A 25,211-nucleotide genomic window follows, 5' to 3' on the forward strand; every position below is an offset into this window, starting at 1 on the left:
GTCAATCACCTAGAAAACAGAGCCCATGAATAGATGCCCAGACCAATGTCACTTAGTCACAGAGGGCTGACCAAAGAGCACAGTCAGGTGGAAGGAATACAGGCATGCTGGGGGTTGAGAGTGTGAATTAAACCTCCCCCACGGATAACAAACATTCTCACGTTTTCAGATCTGGCCACAATTGTGGTCAAACTGGCATTAGTCAATTGTTCCTCAGATATGCAGGAGCAAAAAATAAATACAAAAAATATAAAGTGGTGGTGATGTGCTTGTTATTATTCTCATATGCCACGGCATAATTCTGCCACATTTTGATGCAGAACATTTTTAAATTTAGTCCACACACACTATTAATGCTGATGAGTCTACTTGCGCAATTACTCACGTAAAGTTTTATCTGCCATCGTTATTCTTGTGGCTGTGAATTATTCATGATATTGGGATCTCTTGAGCATGTGTCTCCTGCAAACTCAAAATCACATTTTCGAATTTGTACACTTACTGCCAAGTCACGACACATATTGAGATGGATAGCAATTACTGTTCATCAGTGTTCAGCAGAATTTATTCAGAAGATGATTGAGGGCACTGAGGACATGAATGCTTAGAGCGCAATGCTTAAATATTATATTGAACTACATAGAACATTTAATATGGAGCTGCAGTTTGAGCAGTAAAGTGTAATCATGATTGAATGTTTAAGTACATGTGGATTCATATTATATTAGAGATTAGCATTGTTTTATTGTTGTTATCATTCTACTGACACTCCTATACACTACTTAAACTGGGGAATGTGCTGCATTCTGACTCACACACTTCACTGCAGCCCATTTAATAAACAATCATGTGCATGGCAAAATCTGATTACATGAGGCAGTTTACTCCTAAACCTTTGGAATTTCACAATAAGATCATGAACATGGCATGTTGGAGTTCCTCACTTTTATATACAACAAACTGTAAGACAAACAAATTGTAAGAATTCATTTTGGGATTAACATGATGCGCCAAAAACAACTTTCATTTAAAATTCACACAACATTCTGGCATTCTGTCCAAACAGAGAGTGATTAATGGATTCAATGCAATCAAATGCGAAATGACTCAGTATCATGTTGTGTGCCTCAAGCTCCCCCTTGGAAAAAGCTATTTTTGTCTACTTTGTATAAACAGCATGTACACATGCTGGAATATTTTATAAGCAGATACTTTGTGTATTTAATTTGATAATGTGTCTACTGTATGTAGACATCTAAAACAGACATGTCAGGTTAAACACAATCGTTTGTGCATGTACTACAATACATTTTGTTATGCTGAATTGCAATCAACATTATTTCCCAATCATGTTAATGTTCAAACATCTTCCTAAAATGATTTACATTACATTGATGTGCACTTTTTTTCAAAAACAGGACATCACACTTTAAAGGCACTTTGAATATGAAATTTAATTTAATGTATTTATATTTATGCACACATTGTTATTTGATTGACTATCCTGACTTTCAATGACACAATTCTTTTAGGAGTGCTGTTCACTCAAAGTACCACAAAAAGGTCCTTGTTTAAAGAATTTCACACCTTATTAACTTAAGCTTGTTCATTGTAGTTGTACTTGGATCAAAGAGCGATCGTATTGCACACAGTCAGGTAAATCCACCTGTGGACAGAGAACAAAAAAACGACGTTGTCACCCTATTCTTAGCAGGGCATTTGAGGCGGGATCTCTTGCTTTGCAGATGTCAGAATCAAGCAGAACCCCAGTTCAATTAAATACTATATGTAAATATTTGGGGCTTTGTGCCACATGTAGTACATTATATTGTAACTCAGAACAGTCTACCTTGTAAATATGCAGTATGTGCTAATTATTTGTCCCACAGTTATTCCTAAAATTCATTTTTTTTTGCAGAAATCTGGTACACAGAAAATATACAAAATCACAAGTCATCTAATAATAATGAATAATTCCCAAATGTCGTGTTTTAATTTCTTTTATTATGAAAATATGATAATTTCAATTTACCAGGATTTTGAAATCTGAAACTAAAAACGAGGTATAAAGCAACAAAAACATTGTAAGAGGTGAAAGTTTAACACTCTAATGAAAGGTATCACAGTATGGAAAAGTAAGAAACACACGGCGCTTAACAGCAATATGCTATTACCTGAAAATTCACCTGGGTTTTTCTCAGTGGGTACCCTTTAACAAATAACAAAATAAACAGACAAAATCACACTATGTTTTTCCTTGTTTTGTTTAGGCTTTTGTTGCGGGTGGACAGCCCATCTTTATTCTGTGCTAGCAGGGCTTCAGAAGCTTTTCAAACCACTATTTTCATGGTTTAAAGCTTTCATCTCATTTGCTGGTTGAGGAAGTGTCATGCTGCTGTGGAGTGGTGTGTTGTTTTGTTGTAAGGGGCAGCCTCAGCTTGCCTCCCCCATCAGGGGGTTAAAGCACCCTGCTTGGTATAGGAAACCAGACCGGCCTTAATAAGACAAAGGGATTCAGGCATTGATTTGACAAAATAGGATTTGGAATTAGATGTTGCAGCACAAGCAAATCATAGCTGGGGTAAAAACAATTCACCCATCAGGTGGCGGCCATCCCTTAGGGGACTCCTGTACCCCCTGCCTACCTGAGAGGATCAAAGCCATGTCAAGGAAAGGGAGACCCATTTGTCAAATTTCAGGGTAAAAAACTAAAACCTCCTGTTCAGCGGGAAAAGAGGAAACATGCATTAGCCTATTAGCTTAAAAGGCTAGAGGCTAAATACAATAATTCTACCCAGTCAGTGGAATTAGATAGGTTGGTATTTAATAATGTAAACAGTAGAACAGATGACAAATGTGTGGTATGAAAAAAAGAGAAAACTTAATTAAATTTCTTTCTTCAGAGCTTTTAACCAGATCTCACAATCTTCCTAAGCAGATGCTCACGCAAATTGTATTTTATTTTATCCTTCATCTTTCTTAGATCAAATCGGAGAATACTCCATCCACTGATGAAGACTGTGAGATGTAGTGCTCTGAAATAAAAACTAAAAAGTGGACCTTGAGTTTAGTTCTCTTTTTTGTTAAGTTCTCAACAACATGTACAATCATGTGGTCATGTCTTCACAATTTTTCTTACAATTCATTTTCATCTACCCTCGCCCTCAGGTATTCATAGAAGTAGCTACTTAAAAGGTGATGAACCGAGGCCTGCCATTAAAACAAACACTTGTAAAGAAACAAAACAATACAAGCCACTATAAAGTTAATCACTTGTCAAAGGGCTCATTATTGTAGGAGTGGGACAGGCCTGACAAGAATCAGACAAAAGCAACACAGCGGAGGCACTTTAGTCTCAATGAGCCACTCTGCTGGTGCTGGGGTGACATCAGAGGTCCTCTAAGCTGTCCTTTGTATCCTTTCCTCGTACGCCTCGTGTCTGGGGCCGTCCCCTTGTTCTCACCAGCAGGTTGTTTTCTCGTCCTCTCATTAAGCCCTGATCTCAAAATTAGAAGCCCTCCAAACACCACATCTGACCGTGTTGTCACCTTGCATCATGTTTTGGAAAAGACAAGGGCATGTTTTGGGGACAAGTATGCAACCTTGTCTTCTAAAGAAATATGGTATATATACTCGTAAATGGCTTGTCAAATACAATACCTTTTGGAGGAAACATAATTGCTACATTGATTCTGTCTGTTATAGGTTGGGGTGGATGGTGGGCAGGAGTTTGACCCTGAAGACAAGGTCATTGTCCTGTTTCCTGCCTGTGGTTAGATTTAGGTTACTTAATTACTTTGGTTAAGGTTTGGGATAGTTTGCACTCTGGTTAAATATTGAAAAAGTAAACATATTTTATATATTTAACCTAAACTATTATCTTTCCCTAACTTTTAATAAGTTATTTGAGTTGCCTAAACCAGGCAGCCTCCTTAAAAAAGCAGCCTAATAGGTCGTCTGTGCAAGTAGCTTAATACCACCCATTTTTACGTTTGTTGTAAGGCGGCAACCTCTACTGGCCGAAGTAATTACGACAGGAGCAAAGGAGGAAGTCAGGTGGCGTAGTATACCGTAGTATGGCGTAGGAGACCGGGTTTGATGGAGGGATGTGTGGGTTACACAAACAGGAGTTTTTACCCAGGAGAGCTGCTGTTTGTGTCCCTGTGAAACCAAAAGTCGACTTTAACTTATTTTAGCTTACGTACATCACTTAACTTACGTGCTATACTTAACTTACGTCACATATGCAAGTTACATACGTAACTTAACTTATGCGACAAACATACTTATTTTAACCCAAACCATGATCTTTTCCTAAAGCCAACCAATTAGTTTTGTTTCAATTCACAACGTTAACACCTGTTTAAAACTTTGACCGTTTCACAACATGCACCTGTTGCTGGTACTCAACGGTCATTTATGTCATTTTGAGAGTCAATGGCAAACAACTTTTTCTGTCATTTGGGTATGAGGAGGTGTTGCCCTAAACAACAAGTAAAACATTAAACATGGGAAGAGTAGACATTTTAGAAAAAGAAATTGAATATATTGTAAGTCAAGATAGTCAAAGATACATTCTGTGACTTTGCAGGTACGTTCATTACCATTTCCTCACCATGCTGATAGAAAAAAGTTTAGTAGTATATGAATAACAGTGACAGGATGGAACTAATTATAGTAAAATAAATAGACTTAATAATAATAATATTATGGTCCAAATGTTTCAGTATTTGCAGATGATGCTTCTTTGTACATCATTGTTAATATCAGTAAATCAATTTACTTGAACCTGGCACATGCCCACTTTCAACCTCTCAGCCACTCACATGATCCTGTACTTTCGACTCAACAACAAACTGACGAAAACGGGAATCATGTCAACTTAAATAATGATGTAACCTGTTTTTTTGTTGGGGTATAAAGCCCTGATACATAGAGACACCTGTTTGAAAGGAAACACTGGTGGTAATTTGCCTCAAGGCTGAATCCTTCCCGTTAGGTACTGATGATCCTCACCAACCTCATGTCAACAGCGATGACTCCTTTGTGTCGCTGGTGTTTAGGAATTTTGTAAGCACTAATATCTTACACCTTGCTAGATTTACACCGAATAACACAGGTTTACTCATAAGATTAAAAAAATACCATTTACTGAATTTTACTGAGCAATGCAGGCTTTACTTTATAGACATTATGATCTAATAAACCTGCCTTTTTTCACAGCTTTCTAAACAGTTTTATAACTTTAAATAAGGTGAACTACTTTCTCACACTTCTTACCCAATCTCACCCAAAATGTGAACAATGGCTACGATAAGGTGTATTTGCGATCAGATAAATTCCCTAAAGCTTGTGAACTTAAGGTTGCAGTTCTTAGAATCTAAAGCCTGCATTGATGTTTGGACTCCAGTTGTACAATTATACAACATCTAAACTGATAAAAGATCCCATTTATCTTGTGTTTTGTAGATGCGAAGGAGTAAGAGCTTCAAAAAGTTTCCCAAAGATTCAGAGAGTCCCCCATTTGGAAATGTTTTTGAAAATGGAGCTTTGTTCACACCTGTGGTCAGCACTTTATTTTGTATTTTTCCTCTATCTGAGTTTAATCTGCATGCAGCCAGCATTTTGCAGTCTATAGTTCTGAATAGACTGTAGTGTGTATTGTTATCTGTTTTTCTGTCTCTGTACCTGACTGACTGTGGTTCCGCAGTGGCTTTGAACCATATCCAGGTGTCAGTCCATGTAGATGCATGTTGCTAGGGTTTGGTGCCAAAAGTACTAAATGTGAAGGTAACTAATCTCGCTCGAAATCACCGTTATTTAATGCTGTGACATATACAGTAATGCAAAATTTAATTTAGTTTGAATATCACAAGTAATGATGCATTGTTCTGAAGTGTTCTGTATCAGTTGTCAGTTTGACCATACTTATTAACATTTATTATTATAGTAAGTGAATGATAGTGTTAATTTCCCACTGATCTCTGCATGACCCCCAACAATCAACTTATCAGAGTGCAACAAAAACAAAAATGGCTGCCACTTTCTTTTGACAATTCAGTCAATAAATGTGATCACAAAGAATCATGAAGGTCTAAATGCTTCAAAGCCTTTCCTACTGGCAGAAATAGAATGTACATACTGTAGGGGAATAGTGAATCACTCATATTATTTTTGGGCTTTTTTAATTAAAAAGTAATCAAATAGTCTTGAATTTTACCTGTTGTAGTAAAATGTTGTAAATAAAATATGTATTAGGGATTTCTTGGCTCTTTTCCTTACAGATAACCCATCTATTTTGTCTCCTAGTATACACAGTACAGGGCATTTAGGACCATCAACCTGGAGGATTTCTGTGAGGGCATTTGTTACCGTAGAATTTATTTGATTACATTTTACTGAGGTAATACATACAATTTGCATTTGAATGATTCCACATCGGACACATTTTAATATTATTGAAGTATTCCATATTCTATTCTGAGTAACTGAGCTGTAGAGAGATGAAACCTTGAGTTGCTCTAATGACACTAAAGTGAGGAATTACAGTAAGTGGTAGACTATGATTTATACTACTTTACTTTGTCACTGTCATAATATGTACCTTCTGATGACATTGAAGACATCAGAGAAGTTCTGGCTTGCATTTACCTTTTAGATAAATATTCATATTAAATAAAAACTGTCCAAAAAAACTGAAATTCAAAGTTTTTTTTGGAGGAGATATTAATAATAAAAAGGATATGTGTGTGACATTTTGGATGTCAGCATACGTGCTTCTCTGCACCTCCATTTGACTGAATGCCAAGTAAGGTCATGTGCTCTGGGAACAATGCACCACAATACAGAGGTCAAAATAAATAGCATGAGATAAGAAAATAAAAATATTGTGATCTTTCTGTTCAACTGTAACAGATTTATCTCTTCTCAGTGGTTTCCTTTGTAAGAAATGACACAAAGTCACAGGTATGCTGAGAGCAAAGACTGCAGGGCAGGCTGGGTCGGTATTTCAAGATCTGTGCTACAACAGTTACAGCAAGTCTGGCTCTGCAGCCTCTGGGGAATGTATTGTATCCAATCACATAGTCAGAATGTCACATGTTTGCTGCTTGATTTAAACCAGTAAAACATAAAGTAATAAAACGTATACTGGGACAAAACATCATGCACACAAACTCACTTCCAAATGCTTACACTTCTCTGATGGTTTCATGTTTCCTCTAATCTCTGTAGCAACTCGCATGTGATCTGTTTGCAGATTCCAGTTGCTATCAGAGACAATGTTTAACAATTTCCAAACTGTTATTGTCTGTAACTGAAAGCCTAGAATATTTTCCCATAACACCCTGGCAGAGATGTACAATACTGATGTCTCTTCCTGTCCTCTGCGTTCATCTGATAGCACACTTACCTCCTTCGTTATGCTTCACCCTCCCCCTTTGTCGCTGTGTTCTCAACAATCTCCTGCACTTTTAATACGCTTATTGCATTTTGGACATGTTTAAGATTGTTTCACTGTGACCTGGTATTGCAACAATGAAACTGTCATAGATATGTGGGAAGTGATTGTAATAGTAACACATTTGGACATTTTAAGATCGCATATAAACTAATTTACTTAAAGCTGTTATAATCACTATTTTTATATTAACAATTAATCAAATTACTACTTGGAAAGTAAAAGGTGTCGCTCACAGTGATGAACCCACAGATAATTATCATCTAATTCTGCAGTCTTTCACCTTCATGGAGCATTTTAGCATCTTTTAACTCATTGTTCTGGTTTTGCAGGTCTTTACTGTTTTGGTTCACTCTTATAGCTCTTATCAGTGCGTTCCAGCAACAGCAGGCCGCTGTTTTCATTACGTAAAAAAAGCTCTAATAAACCCCACTGTACAATATCTGCCCAGCACCAAACAGCAGACAAAGTTAACAACTGGTAAACATAGCGGAGCATTTAGCAACTAAAAAGCCATATATTTTTCTCAGGAGTCGGTGGAGACCTAGTCTCGCATTGCCAGACCTTCCTCCACCGTGCTGCGAAGGAGGGTCTGGCAAGTCCACACAGCATTTTGGGATGGGAGAAAAATGTGCTCTGGTTTATTGGCATTTCTTTAAACCAATCACAATCGTCTTGGGCGCCACTAAGCGCCGCACAGAGCAACGGCGCCGCTGCAAAATAGCCTCGGGGAGGAACTTGTTTGGGTGGAACATGTGTACGTTTAAAGGTTGTTTTAGTCGTACAACAGAAAACTCAGATTGGACAGATAGTCTAGCTAGCTGTCTGGATTTACCCTGCAGAGATCTGAGAAATGAAAGACATCCGGCGGAATTTCAGGCGGCACCTGAACAATCCTAGAAGTGGAACGTCGTGGATATAGACTAGTGGAGACCAAGAAGAGTGAATTATGATCTTAAAATTAACTCTAATGTTACTCCGTATCTGCTGATGTGCAATAAGCTAATACACTTGCCGTAACAAGGTGATGATATATCAGTGTTGCCCCAGACATAAATATTGTTGAATTTCTTCCTTGCTGCCATTCTCTCATTTTCTAAAGAGCTAACATCAGATTTAGTGTACTAAACAGATTTGTACAGCCTCCTCATCTAAAGACACTCACAGCTGGAGGAAATCTTTTCAGCAAACAGAAATGAACCAGAATCCTTTGCCATTAAGATGTCAACAGATCCTTTCACTCAAGACTGTGTAAACAATGCTTTGGAGGTCTGACTGTTTACTTATTTGTATATAAGAAAGAGGAGTGAAAGAATCTCCCTTTCATTAGGTTTTTTATAGCTCTTTCTTTCTTTTATTGCTCCTGTAAATGTACAAATTAATTAAACAAAAACTCATAATTGTCAAAAATATTTCCTACCTATCCGTCACCTCTGACATGTTCACTCAAGCCCTGGTGTAAAGTGCATATTCATATTTGCAAAGTACCAACAGAGAGTTCTTTCCCACGACGTGTCTATCACTAAGACATCCATTTCCTTGTCAATGTCTGTCAAGTGGAACACATTTTATGAAAAAAGAAAACACACTTAGAAACTTGATTCTTTAAATCCTTCACAAAGGGTTGTGCTCATATGCCACTAAGTAATGCATTGTTGAGATGCAAAGTTCTCCTTGCAAGTGTATAGTTAAATGAAGAAGCGTTTGTGACATGAAACAAGTAGAGAGTGTAGCCAGAGTAAGTGCAGAACGAAGAACTCTCGGGGTTAAATCTCAACCTGTTTAGACAGTGAAGGTTGCATTCATTGGCACCTGACCAGAACCTTTTAAGGTCTTAAAGTTCCCTACCCACACACAAACACACACACACACACACACACACACACACACACACACACACACACACACACACACACACACACACACACACACACACACACACACACACATGTAATTAGCACTTAAAGCACTTAAATGCCTACACACACAGTGAGCCAGTATGTAAAAGTGAACCTGCATCTCTTATAGATGCACCATGTTGATGCAGATGTAATATGCATGATGAAAATGATTAAAACAGGTACACATGGGTGCACACAAGCCCCCGATTCCCACCACCCACGCCCACACACACACACACACACACACACACACACACACACACACACACACACACATCCATACCCAGCGCTCATGAGCAAACTTGGCTGTCTTTGGCCCACCATTGTTCACTGGCACTGAGGCATTGCCGGGCTAAGTGAGGGGCCCTGATGGATACCTACCAGATTCAGACCACCAATAAAGGTGTGAGAGGAGAGAAAGAGAGGTAAATGCAGGAATAGTGAATAGGGGAGAAGAAGATGGCAGAAGATAGCAGAATATAGATAGGCAAGGAAGGAAGGCAAGGACTAGGAGGAAATTCTATTGTCCCATGTATTCAAATGCACAGGTGTGTGTATGAGTGTTATATGGATGCTTCCCTTCATTTCTGCATGGGTTGTAATAATATGTAATTTATATTTACGGAATTATTTCCATCCGACATTATTTAGTTAGCAATACCACAATGAGAAAATGGTTTTAAAGCCAGCAACTTTGGTTTACGCTAGACACACCAGGCTTCTGTTTTCAGCGTAAAAGCTCTGATGAACCCACTGTACACTAGTGCCCAGCACGAAAAAAACCTACAGAAAAGTTAACAACTACCTAGCGAATAAGGCAGAGAATTTAGATGCTAAAGAGCATAAAAAGTTGGTGGAAACCATCAGGATAATGGTCATATAATCATGAAATGCGACTCACTTAACTACTCAGAATTTTGTGTACCGTATTGTAAAGTGTTACCGTTTAATATATAGCTTTGTATTATATCTCAATCTATCATATGGTTTGCATATAAAAACACAATCAGTAACGTAACTATAGCTGTCAAATTAAGGTACTACAATGAAAAGTGCAACATGTATCTCCAAAAAGTCTAGTTGTGTAGCAAAATAGAAATATTCATGTAAAGTACAAGTATCTCTGAAGTACTTGAGTAAACCTTTGCTAACATGATTCGCCACATAAGTCACCTGCAATTTTTATTTTAACATTATTACTTTTACTTTGGCGTCATCAGTGATTTTTACCTTTTTTGTCAAATGTCACAAAAACATTTTTGGAACAGAACTCTACATTTACATATTTCAATGTAAATTTGGCACCTCTTAGCGAGCTACTGGTCTGATATCTGGAGAAAGATGGGTGAGAATATTTCCATTGGATGCTGGCAAAGGTGTAACTTCTGAACCAGGCGTTGTAAACAGAGAAACCAAGTCCAACAGCAAAGTAGCAGTCGACATCCCCATGCGCGAAAATAATCTTGAAATGTAAACTAAAAGAGTAGTTGCTTGTTGAACTTCATGGAGCATAAATCAACTTCTTCTGTGTGTTGTTTTTTCTACACAGAGCTTTAATACAACAAAGTGTCAATGACATAAAAGTGCAATGGTGGAGAGAGACTTGCATTCACAAAGGGAAATTAAAATGATCAAATCTTTTGATCACTGCAGCAACCTGACCGACCTGATGGCCATCATTGGTGGCCATTCACCCCATCAGCAGTGAAGTGGAGGCTACTGTGTGGCACTTAAATGACAAGGGTGTGAAGTGACAGATGAGAGAATAAACACACAAAGGTCAAGACCCTTCACATGCTGAAAGAGAGGGGAATTTGTTGTAACTTGAGTGCTGTATTTTCAGAAACAATGCCGCCGTCTTGAAACTTAAGGCGCTGAAATGTTTCCAAATGTCAAAGTCGTGTCACATGATGATTTCTTTAGCGACTGTGATGTGAGGTTGGCAACAATAACATGATCTGATCTTCACCCATTGTGCATCAGAAGACTTGCAGCTGCAGGGCAATAATCTAGGATATAGACCTATTTGGATTAACAGTGTGCCAGTATATTACAACATGAAATCTGAATGTCTTAATAGGACACTATAAAAGATATAAATCCAGATGCCATGATTTACTGTGTAATGATGGGCTTTTGATCCTCTGCCCTACAGTACCTCCTTACCTCTCCACCCTCCCTCCTTTGCTCCATCTCTCTGACAGTGAGACATAATCAGGTTTTGTGAGATTTGTGAGTAGATTAGCAGCCACCTTGCTTCAGATAAGAAGCTGCCCTGATAAAGCCCTGTCCTAGGAGGCACATTGCTGTGATGAAACACCATATCTGACATGAGCAGATCTGTTAAGAACACAATTAAGACAGTGTCTGGCCATACTCTAACTGCACCCACACCTGATAATCCCTTCGTTCTGTGTTGGGGGTGAGGTTGAAAAATTCGGACTAAAAATGTGTGCAAACAGTGGAACTGGACTTAGTTTTTTTTTTATAATGCAGAGATAACAGTTGTGTATGCTAGTTGTTCTGTGTATTAGATTATGATCAAATGGTAGAATGACACAAGAAATGACCTTGTCTTGAGGTGAAACTGATCTGGTTTGAAGGCACTTTAAAAACAACCATCCTGGCTTGGTTTTAAAGTAATCCTTTGATTTAGAGAAAAACCAAAGAGGCAGTAAATGAGTAAATATAACACTACAGCTCTTATCCATAATCCAATTCATAGAGGCTTTTCCAAAACAGCTGTTTTTGTCCCATTATCCTTCTAAGGGTAATTAGGAATAAGACTGAAACAGAACCAAAAGCTCAGTATATAGTGACACACACATTTACACAGGCTTTTCAACATCTTCCAGACACCCTTCCTGCAAGAAAAGCTGTAACTGGTCCGTATAAACCGCCTAAGCAGTCGGTTTAAAAAGCCAGGTGAGAGCAGCTTAATGTGCCTGGATAAACTTGCCAGCTAGAAATCTAAACCTCAAATTCCACTTCACAGTGGATGAAATGATAAAAGCCGCATGTGCGTCCACACAGCACTGGCATTTTTTTTTTTATGCTTTTAGCATTCTGTGTTGATGGATGCATTTCAAATTATTTTCATGTTCTGCACAGCTGAAGTGAGTCTGTACCAACCCCTATCCATCCAGGCCCATAACTTCACAAAACCTCTCTATTATCAGGATGCTTTTGTTACGACAAATGCCTATACACACATACGAACATATTTTGGGGTTTTGCACAATATGTGTTTGCTCTTTGCATATGCATGATTGTATAATAGGGCAGGTGGGCAGGTATGCTGCTGATAAGATCAATCACTTAAGGATGGGTGGAGAAAAAACTGACTACCATCAGTCACTCATAAGTTTTGGCTTTAAAAACAATAATCTTTTATCAAGTTGAAACACCAGTCTGTATGTGTGGTAAGTAGTAATATTAATGACTAAGAATAGCTAAGTCTGCATGAAATTAGTGACTATTATACTGAAAGCAATTTCCCTGGCCTTTGCTGTAGCAGACCTTCCTCAGAGATGCCCTTCAGGGAATCATTATCTCAGTAAAACGCAACATGGGGGTTGAGTGCTTCCATCCACTGCCTCTTTAACCTGCATCCATTATTCAGAGGGAGTCTAGTAGAGTCAGAACTACAGGGAGACCAAAAGAAGTCACTAACATCTCACTCTAACATTTACAGATGATTAGGCGATGTCTATTTTAGTTCCCATTTTAAGTGTATGCGCATGCCATATCAGTCAAGCATATAATAATAAGCATATAATAACAAACTGTATTTATGTATAGGCTACTGCACGCACACATTTGCAGTGAATAAAAAAATTTGAGGAGGACAGTGTGCATGATGTGCAAATGCATGCACTAACAGTGTTTAAGTTATGGGTTTCCCTTGGTGACTGACGGCCACTGTTTGTCACAAGTTGTTTTCCATGTAATAACTGTAAGGCAATCTGTTGCATGTAACTGGATCCTACTTGAATGGAGAGAAATGAATGAAACATGTGACAAGGTGTGATTAGTGATCCACCAATCTTGCTGGGTGTTTGTTGACAGATGGGTCTTTTGTCAAGGTAATTAGTTGAACAGAATAACCAGGTAGATAATTACCTGTTGCTTTTGTGACCATTACTAGGGCCATTGTTCTGTTAAAAGCATCCAAATTGTGAATATTCATTGCTCAGTAGAGCAACCAAAGAGGGCCATTGTATCTAGCGGACCTGAGGCAACATGTTTTTCTTTCTGTTTTGAAAAGCTTGGTTTCCTAATTCAACAAAGTAACACGTTTTGACTGGTGGTGCATATTAAACATAACTCTTAAAGCAACCAAAACTTCAATGCATTCTTGAATGTAATTTCCTACAGATCACAATTTCTAAAAATGGCAATTCCAGATCATACAAAGTCTTGTCCTGGTAGGCGTCACTTTTCTTAAACTTCAGCTGCAAATAGGCTCAGTTGCATCAGATTAGACCACTATTCATCCGAGATGCAAAACAGTACTGCCCAACAGTATAGGGTATTAACTAAAGCGGAAAGGGGTGTGACCAGGGTGTTGTATTTCATGTCAAACCACCTGGAAAGGAGACACTTAAGGCGCGCTGGTTCAGGGTGCCAGCGGCATTACAGAGACGCCAGTCACTCAGAGGAGGCCACATCACTTGACTGACTTGAATAATTGTATTGGACTTTAAGACGTTGTGTTTGCAAATATTCAGGCAATGGACAGCAGGATCAGACCGCTTGGCCTGGCCGGGCACACCGCCAGCCCTCTCGGTGGCTTGCAGGTGCCTCATTCCCTCCTGCGCCCTCCGCATCTCATCCTCCGGGGTTGTAACCCCGCGCTGGAGAGGGGATACCCCCGCACCCCGAAGTGCGCCAGATGTAGAAACCACGGCGTTGTTTCCGCGCTGAAAGGCCACAAGCGTTTCTGTCGCTGGAGAGACTGCGTGTGCGCAAAGTGCACTCTGATAGCGGAGAGGCAGCGGGTGATGGCCGCGCAGGTGGCACTGAGGAGGCAGCAGGCTCAGGAGGAGAGCGAGGCCCGGGAGCTCCGGCTCATGTACCCCGGCTCGGGGATCGTTGGGGAAACAGGGATCCCTCAGGCGGCAGCCGTAGGCCCCGGGGGGCCTACAGCTACCAGCAACACTCCAACAGCTCCCAGTTTTGATGTTTTCGGAGCAGAGAACCAAAAACATGGTAAGTTAGAGACAATGTTTGTTACTCAATCATTAAATTGCTTATTGTTATCATCAATCACTTGAATTCACTGTAATGTTATTTGGTACATTTGCAATTTGTGTTAGATTAAAGTTACCACAAAATACAGCCTAATGTAGCCTAATTTATTTTTAAAGACTGCATTGTATCAAGCATTTTACGCAAACGGAACCTTGTGAATAAGATTTTAAACCTGTTTGTCCACATTTCAGATGACAAACAGCAAATGAGCAAGTACAACTTTTATAACGGATTCATGGGTCGACCCCTATTTGCATCCCACACCGCGCGGCTGCCCTCTCCAATTGACAAGAAAGATCTGTCTCCAAACAAGGACGGCGCTGCTGCATTCACTGACAGCGCAAGTCCATCCCCAGTGTTTGATCAGCGCTCAGACCACATAGAGAGTCCACAGAGGTCACTTTCCTCGTCGGATCCGGAGTCAGGCAGCGAGTCGGAGAAACCCAAGGACTACCGGAGCCTGGACCGGGACCCCACTGATATCATGGCCAAAATGTTCCCCCATCAGAAGCGGGACACCCTGGAGTCTATGGTGAGAACATGCAAAGGCGACATTGTCAGATCAATTGAACTGGTGTTGAGCTCCAAAGGGAACAAAATTGACTCTGATAGCTTGTCTCTGTCTAATCACGCAAACGCACTCAGGCCTTCTGTTGAATTGCCTGGAGCGCTTGGTGCTCTGGGGAATAAGTCTGCGTTCTCCCCGCTCCACATGCCACCGACGGCCGCTGACAGTCTGTACGGGCTCAGCCCCCGCCTCGGTGTCAGTCCCTTACGGCTGGCCTATTCCTCTGCAAACGGCGGCATGGCAGGTTTTATGTCACCATACATGACATCCGGACTGATGCCAGTGTTTCCACTGCGTCCACCCTTGGACTCATATTCCTTCCCGGGCATGTTCCGAGACCTTTCTTACCTTCAGAGCAAGGAGTCACTGTGCAGTACAGGTCTTTACACAAGACTTAACAGTGAAAAATGACAAATTAGAAAACTTTTATTCTTTAGGTAGGCTTATCTTACTGTAAACTGGCTTTAGATTCAGGCCTACCTTTAAATCGCCTTTCAAGTGCCTTAAACCCAGTTAAAGTGCTGATTGAAATCATGGCATTGTTACAATTTCTGTATCCCCCATTTCTCTCCCACCTTTCCTGTCTATCCACTGTCACTTTCAAATAAAGGAAAAAGCCCCCCAAAATAATCTTTGTTACAATTTCCTTCTCAGACTTGTTTGTTTTTTATCGTGTAAATGTTGTAAAGATTGTTTATTATTAATTAATAAAACTATCAAACTGTGCTCTTGTTTTATATGTGTTCATGATTTTGTGCCAATAGGCTATATCTATCTATCTATCTATCTATCTATCTATCTATCTATCTATCTATCTATCTATCTATCTATCTATCTATCTATCTAAATTCCCATATGAGATTTAAAAAAACAAACCTTCATTTTTTCATTACTAGGCCTACATTAAATTGATGCAAATTGAATAAAAAGTTGAAAGAGTTGAAATGTTACAATGTTAATGAGTGTGGCTAGTCAATGTCGATGGACAGAGTGTTACATTTAATGTAGCCTATAAGTCACATAACGTGACAGGCCTACTGAAGGGAATTATACCACAAGTGAGTTTAATATTCAGTCAGTAGGCCTATGCATTTGGTTGCCATGGTAGGCTAATTATTACTGCCCCACTTGTTTTTTTGACATGTCACAGTAGGAAAAGCACAGGTGTAAATATTTAAATTAATAATGGCTGGATTCATTTGAACTGCATTGATTTTAGGATCCTGTGTTGTGCATATTGGCTCACTGTCACTGTCACTGGAAAACTTGAATTAAACGGAGCAATCATTTGTGTTATTATTAGTAACATCTGCTTTTCCTGCTGTGAAAAAAAGGTCTAGTGAGGGGCAGCATTCTGTCATAATATTCATAACATGTTACCCGACATGTACTTCTTCTAAACCGTAGAATATGTCATTTACCAATTACAAAGAAATCTAACTAACGTTAGCCCAAAAAAAAAAAGCTTGCAAATTGCTCCACTTTTCATATCGAAAAACGTTGGTAAAGCCTAAAAAATAAGAACGTGAACAACATTCTCACTCATGATTGGTTAACAGAATCACACGCGGCTTAAATAAAACCCAATAGAAAGGCTCAGAAGCGTCACGAGATCGCATGTTTCAGGAAGTCAGGACCTGGCCACTTTAAATGTTGGATGTCATGAGTTTGAAACACCTTTGAGCGGGTTTTTGCGAGGCAGGAGGCAGACAGTTTACAGTTATGCCATCTGACATGCGTTTCCACATTATTATCGCCGCTGTCTTTTGGTGTGGTTTCGTAGACTCGCGGAAAATAAGAGGAATATCTTCGTCCTGTAAGTTCACTGTCCCCTTCGAGCTAGCTTAAGGCTAAGTTGCTATCATCATATTTGTAAATAACACTGCACGGTGCAACGTGCTGTGACTTTAACATGTCCTTATTTCCAACACAGACAACATGTTGCAAGTTCCTATCAAGTTGCCATCGCTGCAGATAGTTTGTAACAACTGTACACAGGATTTAAAGTTTGTTCTGGGTGGTAGCAATAATACCAGACCTATAGTCTTTTAAATAGTTCCAGTAATGTTAGCATTTCTTTACAGACGTTCTGGACTCAAGCACTGAGCTTTTATCCTGAAATAAATATTAGTTATAGATACAACATGTTCAAAGTCTGCTTCTGTGTTTGGATACAGTTCTAGCTGCAGTTCAAGGTCATAAACATACATCAGTCTGTAATGTTTTTATTCTGTAACAGACAAGCGGTTCTACAGGGAGAGGAAGTCTTTTCTGTGCATTGATGGGTCGAAGATCATCCCCTTTGAGCAGGTGAACGATGACTACTGCGACTGTGAAGATGGCTCTGATGAACCTGGTAAAAAGTTAAGCTATACCAATGTGGTCAAACTGTGATTCATCACTGTGACTAGCACTGTTAATAATTACTGCACACTGAATGTCTGTGGGGAAATCACATGATTTGACTTTACTTTTCAGATATGTTTTTCATAAAGCAAGTTATTAATATTTTTGAGAATGCAAACATTTTAATTAAATGTACATGGGTGGATAGATATATTTTGTAAGCCACCAAACCATGTATTTGGCAGCTAAAGCACATAATCTTCCCTTTTCTGCTGTCCCATACTGCTAGGGTAAATCCAACCCCTAATATTATCTGCAATATAAGCACAGGCAACCTAATACACTTCTTTATTCTGGTTGACCCCATACTGTAGTCTGGCTATCACCAGACCAAGCTCAATCTTTTAAGATTGAACATTAGTCTGGGGAGTCTGCTCTGTATTTTCTACTGCACAAGAGGCGTGATCAACGGGCATAGTTCAAATGACTCTGTACGCAATTGGATAGTCCTTCAACCAATCAGACCAACGATCCGGGTGACGTAGCAGCGACAGCGGCATCAACGGGTTGCTGCGCTTCGGTGGCCGGCATGTTGAATGGAAACAAGAAGCTGCTTGGTCGCTTCTCTATCGTCATTGTGTTAAACCCGCCAAACAGGTGGATAAGCCAGTTTGTGATTGGTCCCTACAAAATTGTAACGGAAGCAGGATAGATAAACATACAGGTTTCCAGCCTGAGCTGCAGGGTGAAATCAAATCGCAAGCAGATCGGGCTGGGTTTACCCCGTCTACCCATACTGTATATTGGCAGCTGATACAGCCATACCCTATTTGAGTAGTGGTGCATACAGTGTAGTACACTCAAACATTGCAAAACAGTTGCCCTTTTAAAGCATACTTTATTACATAATTAAAAACAAATACAAATTGTGTTCATAGTTTGCAGCTAAGGCTAGCTTACCTCCACAACAAGATACCTTGCGTCTTCTAACCCCTATTTTCAACTTGGCGCGTCTGCGCTGCGTTCCGGAGGCGCTGCAACCTCTGCGACCGCAATTGCTGCCATTCAAGTTAATGCTTGATATTCCACCAGCCGTGCCACAGAAGCATGTGTGAAGCGGCTCTCCGCTCCGCACCACTAAAGATATGCGCCAGGTCTATTTTCACGCGAGCTGCGGAAAAACATAATAGGACATCACCAGAAAAGAGGAGGCATGGAGTTTAATTGCAGGAGTGCTTAGAATGGAAGGTAGCTTAATAAACACGTGATTGTTCTGTAAAGTACTTGTAGAGACAATAAAATCTGCTAGTTGGGCAGCAAGGCGCTCCGCTTCTGAGATGCTCCCGGTGTTGTATGGCGCGTGGCGGCGGACAGAACAAAACCGGAATGCAGCCAGAGCGCGGCACAGACGTGCCCAGTGGAGAATCGGAGTAAGAGTTGGTGCAAACAGCTTTAAACTGCACACTGCTGCCACTACTGAACATGGGTTCAGACTCTACACAGGTGGGTGCCTGGGTGGCTGTTAAAAAACTAAATCCTAAAACAACAAAAACAAGTGATGATTGAAAAGGGACATACTATTATGTTACTCTTGTCAGCCCCTGCGCATGTGTTATAAATAGATTTGATGAATTTATTTCTGAAAGTTTATTATGCAGTGCTGATGACCTCTGCTCCTGCCCCCATGTAGGCACCTCAGCCTGTCCTCGTGGCCGATTCTACTGCACCAATCTGGGTTTCCGCCCACACTACATCCCATCATCGCGAGTCAATGATGGCATCTGTGGTAAGGCTTTTTGTTATTATTATGAAAAATAATAAAAAAAATAATTATTATGAAATAATAGTCTCCTGAGAGGTGACTTTAAAGGGGAACTATGCAGTTTTTTTTAGCTTAATTTACCATAACTGAACAGCTTCGGAGTCATTGGAATGGTTATATGACTTTTTTCGAGTTGAATGGCGGTCGTCTCGCTCCCCCCTAGCGCCTGTGAGCTGAAAAACCACCCTTGCAACTTTGGGCCAGCGACTCGCCGGCCTCATCGTCAGGAAGTATCGTGTGATATCAGGTCTCGCGATGCAACGAATTGCTTCACGGCACTGCACACATACGCCCGCCCAGGAACCGGCTAACAAGGTAGCGATGGAGTTTTTCACACTATCATCATGGCTGAGGCGGCAAAAAAGAAGCAGAAAGCTAGGAAAGCATTGTCGGAGGAACAGAGAAAGAGGAAACGGCAGACTGACCGAGCGAGGAGTCAGACACAAGTAAACATAAGAGCTGCCAAATCTCTGTAGAGAAAAAGCAAGAAAACGGCGAAGAAATGGCCAAAACTTCATTGCGTCCCTTCAATAAACTTTATAGAACCTGAAGTGAGGCAATGGATTAACAATGCCTCAGAGTTTTTCAAGGACAACAAGGGCAGCCCTGCAAGTGCTGCAGTGATGAACAGATTTATTCTTGCAGAAAATGAATTGCTTATTTATTCAGAAATAGCTGGTGGAAAGGTTTGATGCCAAATTTGCCCCAATATTTTGCAACTTGTTTATTTGTGAGGCAGTATGAGGTTTAAAATAAAACTACGTTCACGTCCCTTTTTAATTCTGTTAGAAGTTAAGTTTGCTTTTTGCATGGACAAGAATTCATATTTTACATGTTAAGAAAGTTGCCATGTTGGTGTACAAACTGTCACCTTTTCTGTAGTACAAACAAACGGAGTTAGACACAAAGTCGACACAGCAAACGAAACATGGCTCTCTAACACACGCATACCAATTTGCTCACAAACATCCTGTACTTTTCCTTTTGGCTCTGTTCTTTCTTGTAAAATCTGCCACACTCAGATAGTTTTTCTTTCTCACTTTTGTTTTCCAGTAGCTCTCCACTTTGGATAACATTTAGTTGTCAACATCTCTCTGTCACTAGCGCTTTCAGCAGCATTAGACAGCATGCAACCATAGCAGGTTAGAAATTGAAGGAATAAAAGTGCAGTAGTGGAATATTTCTCTAAGCAGCTGCCTCCTCCCTTTTCTCTCCTCTATTCTTCTCCCACCTGTCTTCTCATACCTTCCCTGCCTCGAGTGGAGCCACTTACTGTAATAGCTAACACATCACCGCTTTTTCTCTTTGGCTGGTTGTTGAGAGATTTTCATAGGCTTCCCTTCCTGGGCTGTAAAGCCCTCGTTCCACCGGTCACCAATAGGGATCTGGGTAATTATGAAATATCACACTGTGCCCACTCTCTGTGGTGAAACATCTGAGCCAGACCTGAGCACTTACAAAACACCATCCAGCAGATCTTTATAAGTGGCTGATGATCTCAAGAGACCCTCTCTGAACTAGAGAGAGATGTCATGGAGACACAAAGATCTAATCTTCCTTGAGGTTTATAGTGACTCAAGCCTTAAAGAGAAGATTTCTGCCACTCTCATGTCTGTGTATTAGGTATAAGGCTTCAGAGATCAACTGCTTAGCTTAGATTAGCACTAATACTGGAAATTGGCAGGAAACGGTGAGCCTGGCTCCTTTTTTACTCTTCAGTTTTTGTACAGATTAAACATGTTAATTAGTGAGCTTTAGCGGTGCTGGTAGGCAACTTTTTTTAAACTTTGGACAGAGCCAGGCTAGCCATTTTCCAGTTTTTATGCTAACCGATGCTAAGTGGCAGTTGGCGGTGCAGAGAACGGTTTAAAAAAAACCTGAATAAGCAGTTTTCCCAAAACTGTTTTTTTTTTTGTTTTTTTTCCAATTAATCATTTTATCTATAAAGTAGTTAGAAAGTACTGAAAAATATCCATTCTAATTTTCCACAGCACAATATGGCATCTTTAAAATATTCAGCTAACTGCCGTATATGATAAAGAACAGCAGCAAATTCGCACATTTAAGCAACTGGAACCAGTGGAAAAAATGACTGAAACGATGAATTAATTACCAGAATAGTTTCTGATTCCTTTTCTGTCGATTTGACAAATCTATTAATCGGCTAATTGTTTTAGCATTACGCTCATTACACATATCTTGTTTTTGAGTAATTCTGTTTCTGTCACTAAATGTCTATGAACATCACATGCTGTGTGTCGAAAATCAAATGGTTGTAGTGGTCACATTTTTTGGGGGCAAAAATGGAGCGATGCTGTGCTCCAAAAGCACCTGAAATGTAATTCTTCATAGTTGCTGATGATGTGGTTTTGTTGATTGTTATTGTTATTAACTTTGATCTGTGTTTGTGTCTTTTTTTTGCCAAATGATGTATTAATCGCATAATTTAGAGTAGACATGTGGCTCCCCTCTTCTTGCTGATATATTGAATGCTCTTCTGTTCTCTTGTATGTGCTTTGGATTGGTTTCTCCTGTGTCTCGTGCCAGATTGCTGCGATGCCTCAGATGAATACAACAGCCACGCTCACTGCCAGAACACTTGCTGGTCAGTTGAATCAAAACCGAGATTCAATATTTATGAAATAACACATGCAGATTTTGACTCAAATATGGCATTGGAGGCCCACACATTGCTAAAGATGTAAATATTCAACCATTCCATTCTATTTAGGAAAGGTATCAAACAGTACATTTTGGGCAATTTTATAAAAATGCAGATCTTCTTAAATCCAAGTTGTCTTTAACATAAGGGTATTTATCATAGCACCAGTGTGATAGACTTGCTGCACTCATGTGATAGTGACTCATTCACTGTGCCACCAGGGGGCATGGTGTCACTATGATTTAAAACCTTGATGTACTGTAGTTCAGACCTGCTCTTGTAATGTCTATGCATCACATTATTGTTTTGAAGAGTTCATACACGATAAACACAGATCTGACTCCCCACCTCATTACAATAGTTTTTTCGCACTGTAAATTTGTTCCCTCAATAAACCGATCCAGAGTAGGGATGGGGATCGTTAATTTTTATTGATATTGATACCATTTTCGAGACTGCTTAACGATCCGAGTCTTTATCGATACCATTATCGATACTTTTCTATTATTTGGTGAAAAGTCGAGACGGCAAATTCTTAATCTTAACAAAACTAGGGGTGCAATGGATCACAAAACTCATGGTTCAGATCACGGTTTTGAGTCACGGATCGGTTCAATTTTCGGATCAGCAGAAAAAGTGTGGGGGGGGAATTTAAATAATTTATTAAAAATGTAATAACTTTTAATAATAATAACTTCTTTCACCAGTAGATTGTTGTTAAACGACAAAAAAATATGAGAAACGGGTATTTTACAATAACTATGAATGCGTCACAAGGTTTACCAGTTTTAAGTAAACGCAACATTTTGTCCCGTCTTTGTTTTTGAGACAACAGCAGAGACCTAGTGCTAGTTTGTGTCTTTTAGCTCATAGCTTTAGCGGCAGACTGTTGTACGTCCCGGTGTTGGAATCCTCTACGGAGAAATACAGTCACAATTTTACAATGTTTAGCTGTCAGCATTTTAACCGTGTTTAATCCAGTTACTTGCTAACGGTAGGCTGACATCAATGCTGCCAAGTGTACAGTTAGTGTTAACTAGCGTCCCATGCAGTGATGTTTCTGTTGCCTCTAACGTCCTTTTCGGAGCATCAGAGGGCAGCGCAGACATTTAGCTTGTGGCAACGAAACTATTCCGTCCAGTGGATAGGCCTACCGTTTGTTTAGACATCGGCGAAATGCGGAAAAAAAATCTACTTGTATGAACACAGGCCCCTGCCAGGTCATATTTATCAACTTATCTGAGCTGCAAAGATTGACCATACTATCGATGCTGAAATGCTGTGTAAATGTAACTTCTAATATGGTAACCCACTTCTTTTGTTGACGGACAGTCCTCTGTTATTTCATTCACCTCAAAACCACATACAAGCAGAGTATATCTCATTATGTTTTCACAAGGTCCACACTCATATTGTGTTTGCCAGCCTTCAAAAACAATTTAGTTCAGCCACAGAGCATCAGCCCCCATCTTATTTACTCTTCTATTTTCCCATTTGGCTTCTCGCTGCGTTGTGGGCCCTTAAAAATTGGATTGCGCCATCTCAATGACCGTAGCAGGGGTGGCCGATGTATTCTCAGTAATGATGGGACTGTGCATGCTCTCCCTCTCTTCCAGGAATCTAGGACAGAGAGAGAGAGCATACGTGGAGGGCCAGATGAGGACCTTGGACGAGGGTTTGCAACTCAAGCAGCAACTGATTGAGGAAGGAGTGCTGCTCTGGAGGGAGAAACAGGTACACTGATTTCTGCTGAAGTAACTACTACTGCATGGCATGCAGTAGTAACAGAGGATAGTCATCAGGGGTTTCCCTCAAACACTTTATCCTGTTCCTGTTGTGAGAAAACCAGTGACTTTCACTTGTGTGTTTCTTACTGCTATTTACTTGACTTGCACATAATATACAGTACACTAGGTCCATTAAATAGTGTGTGTGTGTATGTATGTATATGTGTATATATATATATATATAGATATATATATATAGATATATATATATATATATATATATATATATATATATATATATATATATATATATATATATATATATATAGATAGATATATAGATAGATATAGCAGCCTATATATTTCAAATGTATTTGTCACATACACAATCATACACAGTACAATGTGCAGTGAAATTATTTGTGTGCCTGTTCCGGCTCAATAAAAACAATAACAATAAAATCCATAAAAATAATAATATACAACACAGTAAAGTAAGAGCATAGAAAATAAGGGGGTGGGTGGGGGCTAGCCACAGAGTTTGTTCTCAGGCAGCGAAAACACCTCCCTGATGGCAGCAGAGAGAACAGTGAGTTGCTGGGGTGACTGGGCTCCCTGAGAATCTTTGTGGCCTTAGCAGCGTCTGATGTGAATGTCCTGTATATTGGGGAGAGGAGCTCTAATAATCCGCTCAGCCAAGCGGGCCACCCTCCCTAAGGGCAAGTTAGTCTTTTGGGGTGCTACTGCCCAGCCAGATGGTGATGCTCCCAGGCAGGTTGCTCTCTATAGTGCAGGTGTAAAAGTTCCTGAGCACCTTGACGGGGGAGCTTTAAGTCTCTCAGACGTCTGAGATGGTGGAGACGCTGACGGGCCGGTGATGTGGAGCGACAATGTTATGTCCAGAGTGATATGAACTCCAAGATATTTAAAGCTGTCCACCCTCTCCACCATTTTAACCTAATCCCTAGATCAGTAGAAAACTGGTGACCTTACATTGTTGAGAAACAGAAACATCCTGAACATAATTGTAATACATAAAGTTGAGAACTGCGTATGATTAATAATAAAAAATAAAAATAAAATAAAAAAAGACTAAATGTACGATCATTTCGACATTTGAGTATCAGTTACATATCACAGAACTAATTACCTTTTGCAACCTTTCTTCTACTGCATTTCACTGCTTTGGTATTGTTTAAGTGCCAAACCTTTTTATTCATTTATTTATTTTTTGGTATGTTTATCCTCAGGTTTAGTTTGGTATGGTTTATACAACAATTAAATACCTGTATCCTATTTCCTTACAAACTAGGACACAATGTGTGTCCTGTAGCCTGCAGTCAACATGGTGAACCCAGTGATGTATTGTGAACTACGGCCCAGATTCATATACAGTATGTTGTAAACATATTTCTGGCTGCACTGCATTCAGTGATTTCATCTGGAGTATCTGGTTTAAATTTCATACCAGCA

The 25,211-nt window shown here is 39.8% G+C and overlaps 2 protein-coding genes across 4 annotated transcripts in view; both read left to right on the forward strand.

The window, feature by feature from the left end:
• Nucleotides 1–13,965: 13,965 nt before the first annotated feature.
• On the forward strand, nt 13,966–15,907 carry LOC144534339 (doublesex- and mab-3-related transcription factor A1-like). Its single transcript, XM_078276220.1, has 2 exons — nt 13,966–14,571; nt 14,805–15,907. Exons 1-2 carry the CDS (start codon nt 14,094–14,096, stop codon nt 15,590–15,592), a joined length of 1,266 nt encoding a protein of 421 aa, XP_078132346.1. The 5' UTR covers nt 13,966–14,093; the 3' UTR covers nt 15,593–15,907.
• An 899-nt stretch (nt 15,908–16,806) lies between these two features.
• The window catches only part of LOC144534255 (glucosidase 2 subunit beta-like), a 123,063-nt gene continuing 114,658 nt past the window's right edge, over nt 16,807–25,211 (forward strand). For 2 of the 3 annotated variants that reach the window (XM_078276087.1, XM_078276088.1), the window contains exons 1-6: nt 16,807–16,997; nt 17,421–17,537; nt 18,809–19,030; nt 19,218–19,313; nt 21,897–21,954; nt 23,628–23,745. In XM_078276087.1, the coding sequence (XP_078132213.1) occupies nt 16,904–16,997; nt 17,421–17,537; nt 18,809–19,030; nt 19,218–19,313; nt 21,897–21,954; nt 23,628–23,745 (705 nt within the window). In that variant the 5' untranslated portion in view covers nt 16,807–16,903. The remainder of the gene's footprint in view (nt 16,998–17,420; nt 17,538–18,808; nt 19,031–19,217; nt 19,314–21,896; nt 21,955–23,627; nt 23,746–25,211) is intronic. The other variant, XM_078276089.1, reaches the window with a different exon arrangement.

This window comes from Sander vitreus, chromosome 19 (assembly GCF_031162955.1).
Source record: "Sander vitreus isolate 19-12246 chromosome 19, sanVit1, whole genome shotgun sequence".
Lineage (NCBI taxonomy): Eukaryota > Metazoa > Chordata > Actinopteri > Perciformes > Percidae > Sander > Sander vitreus.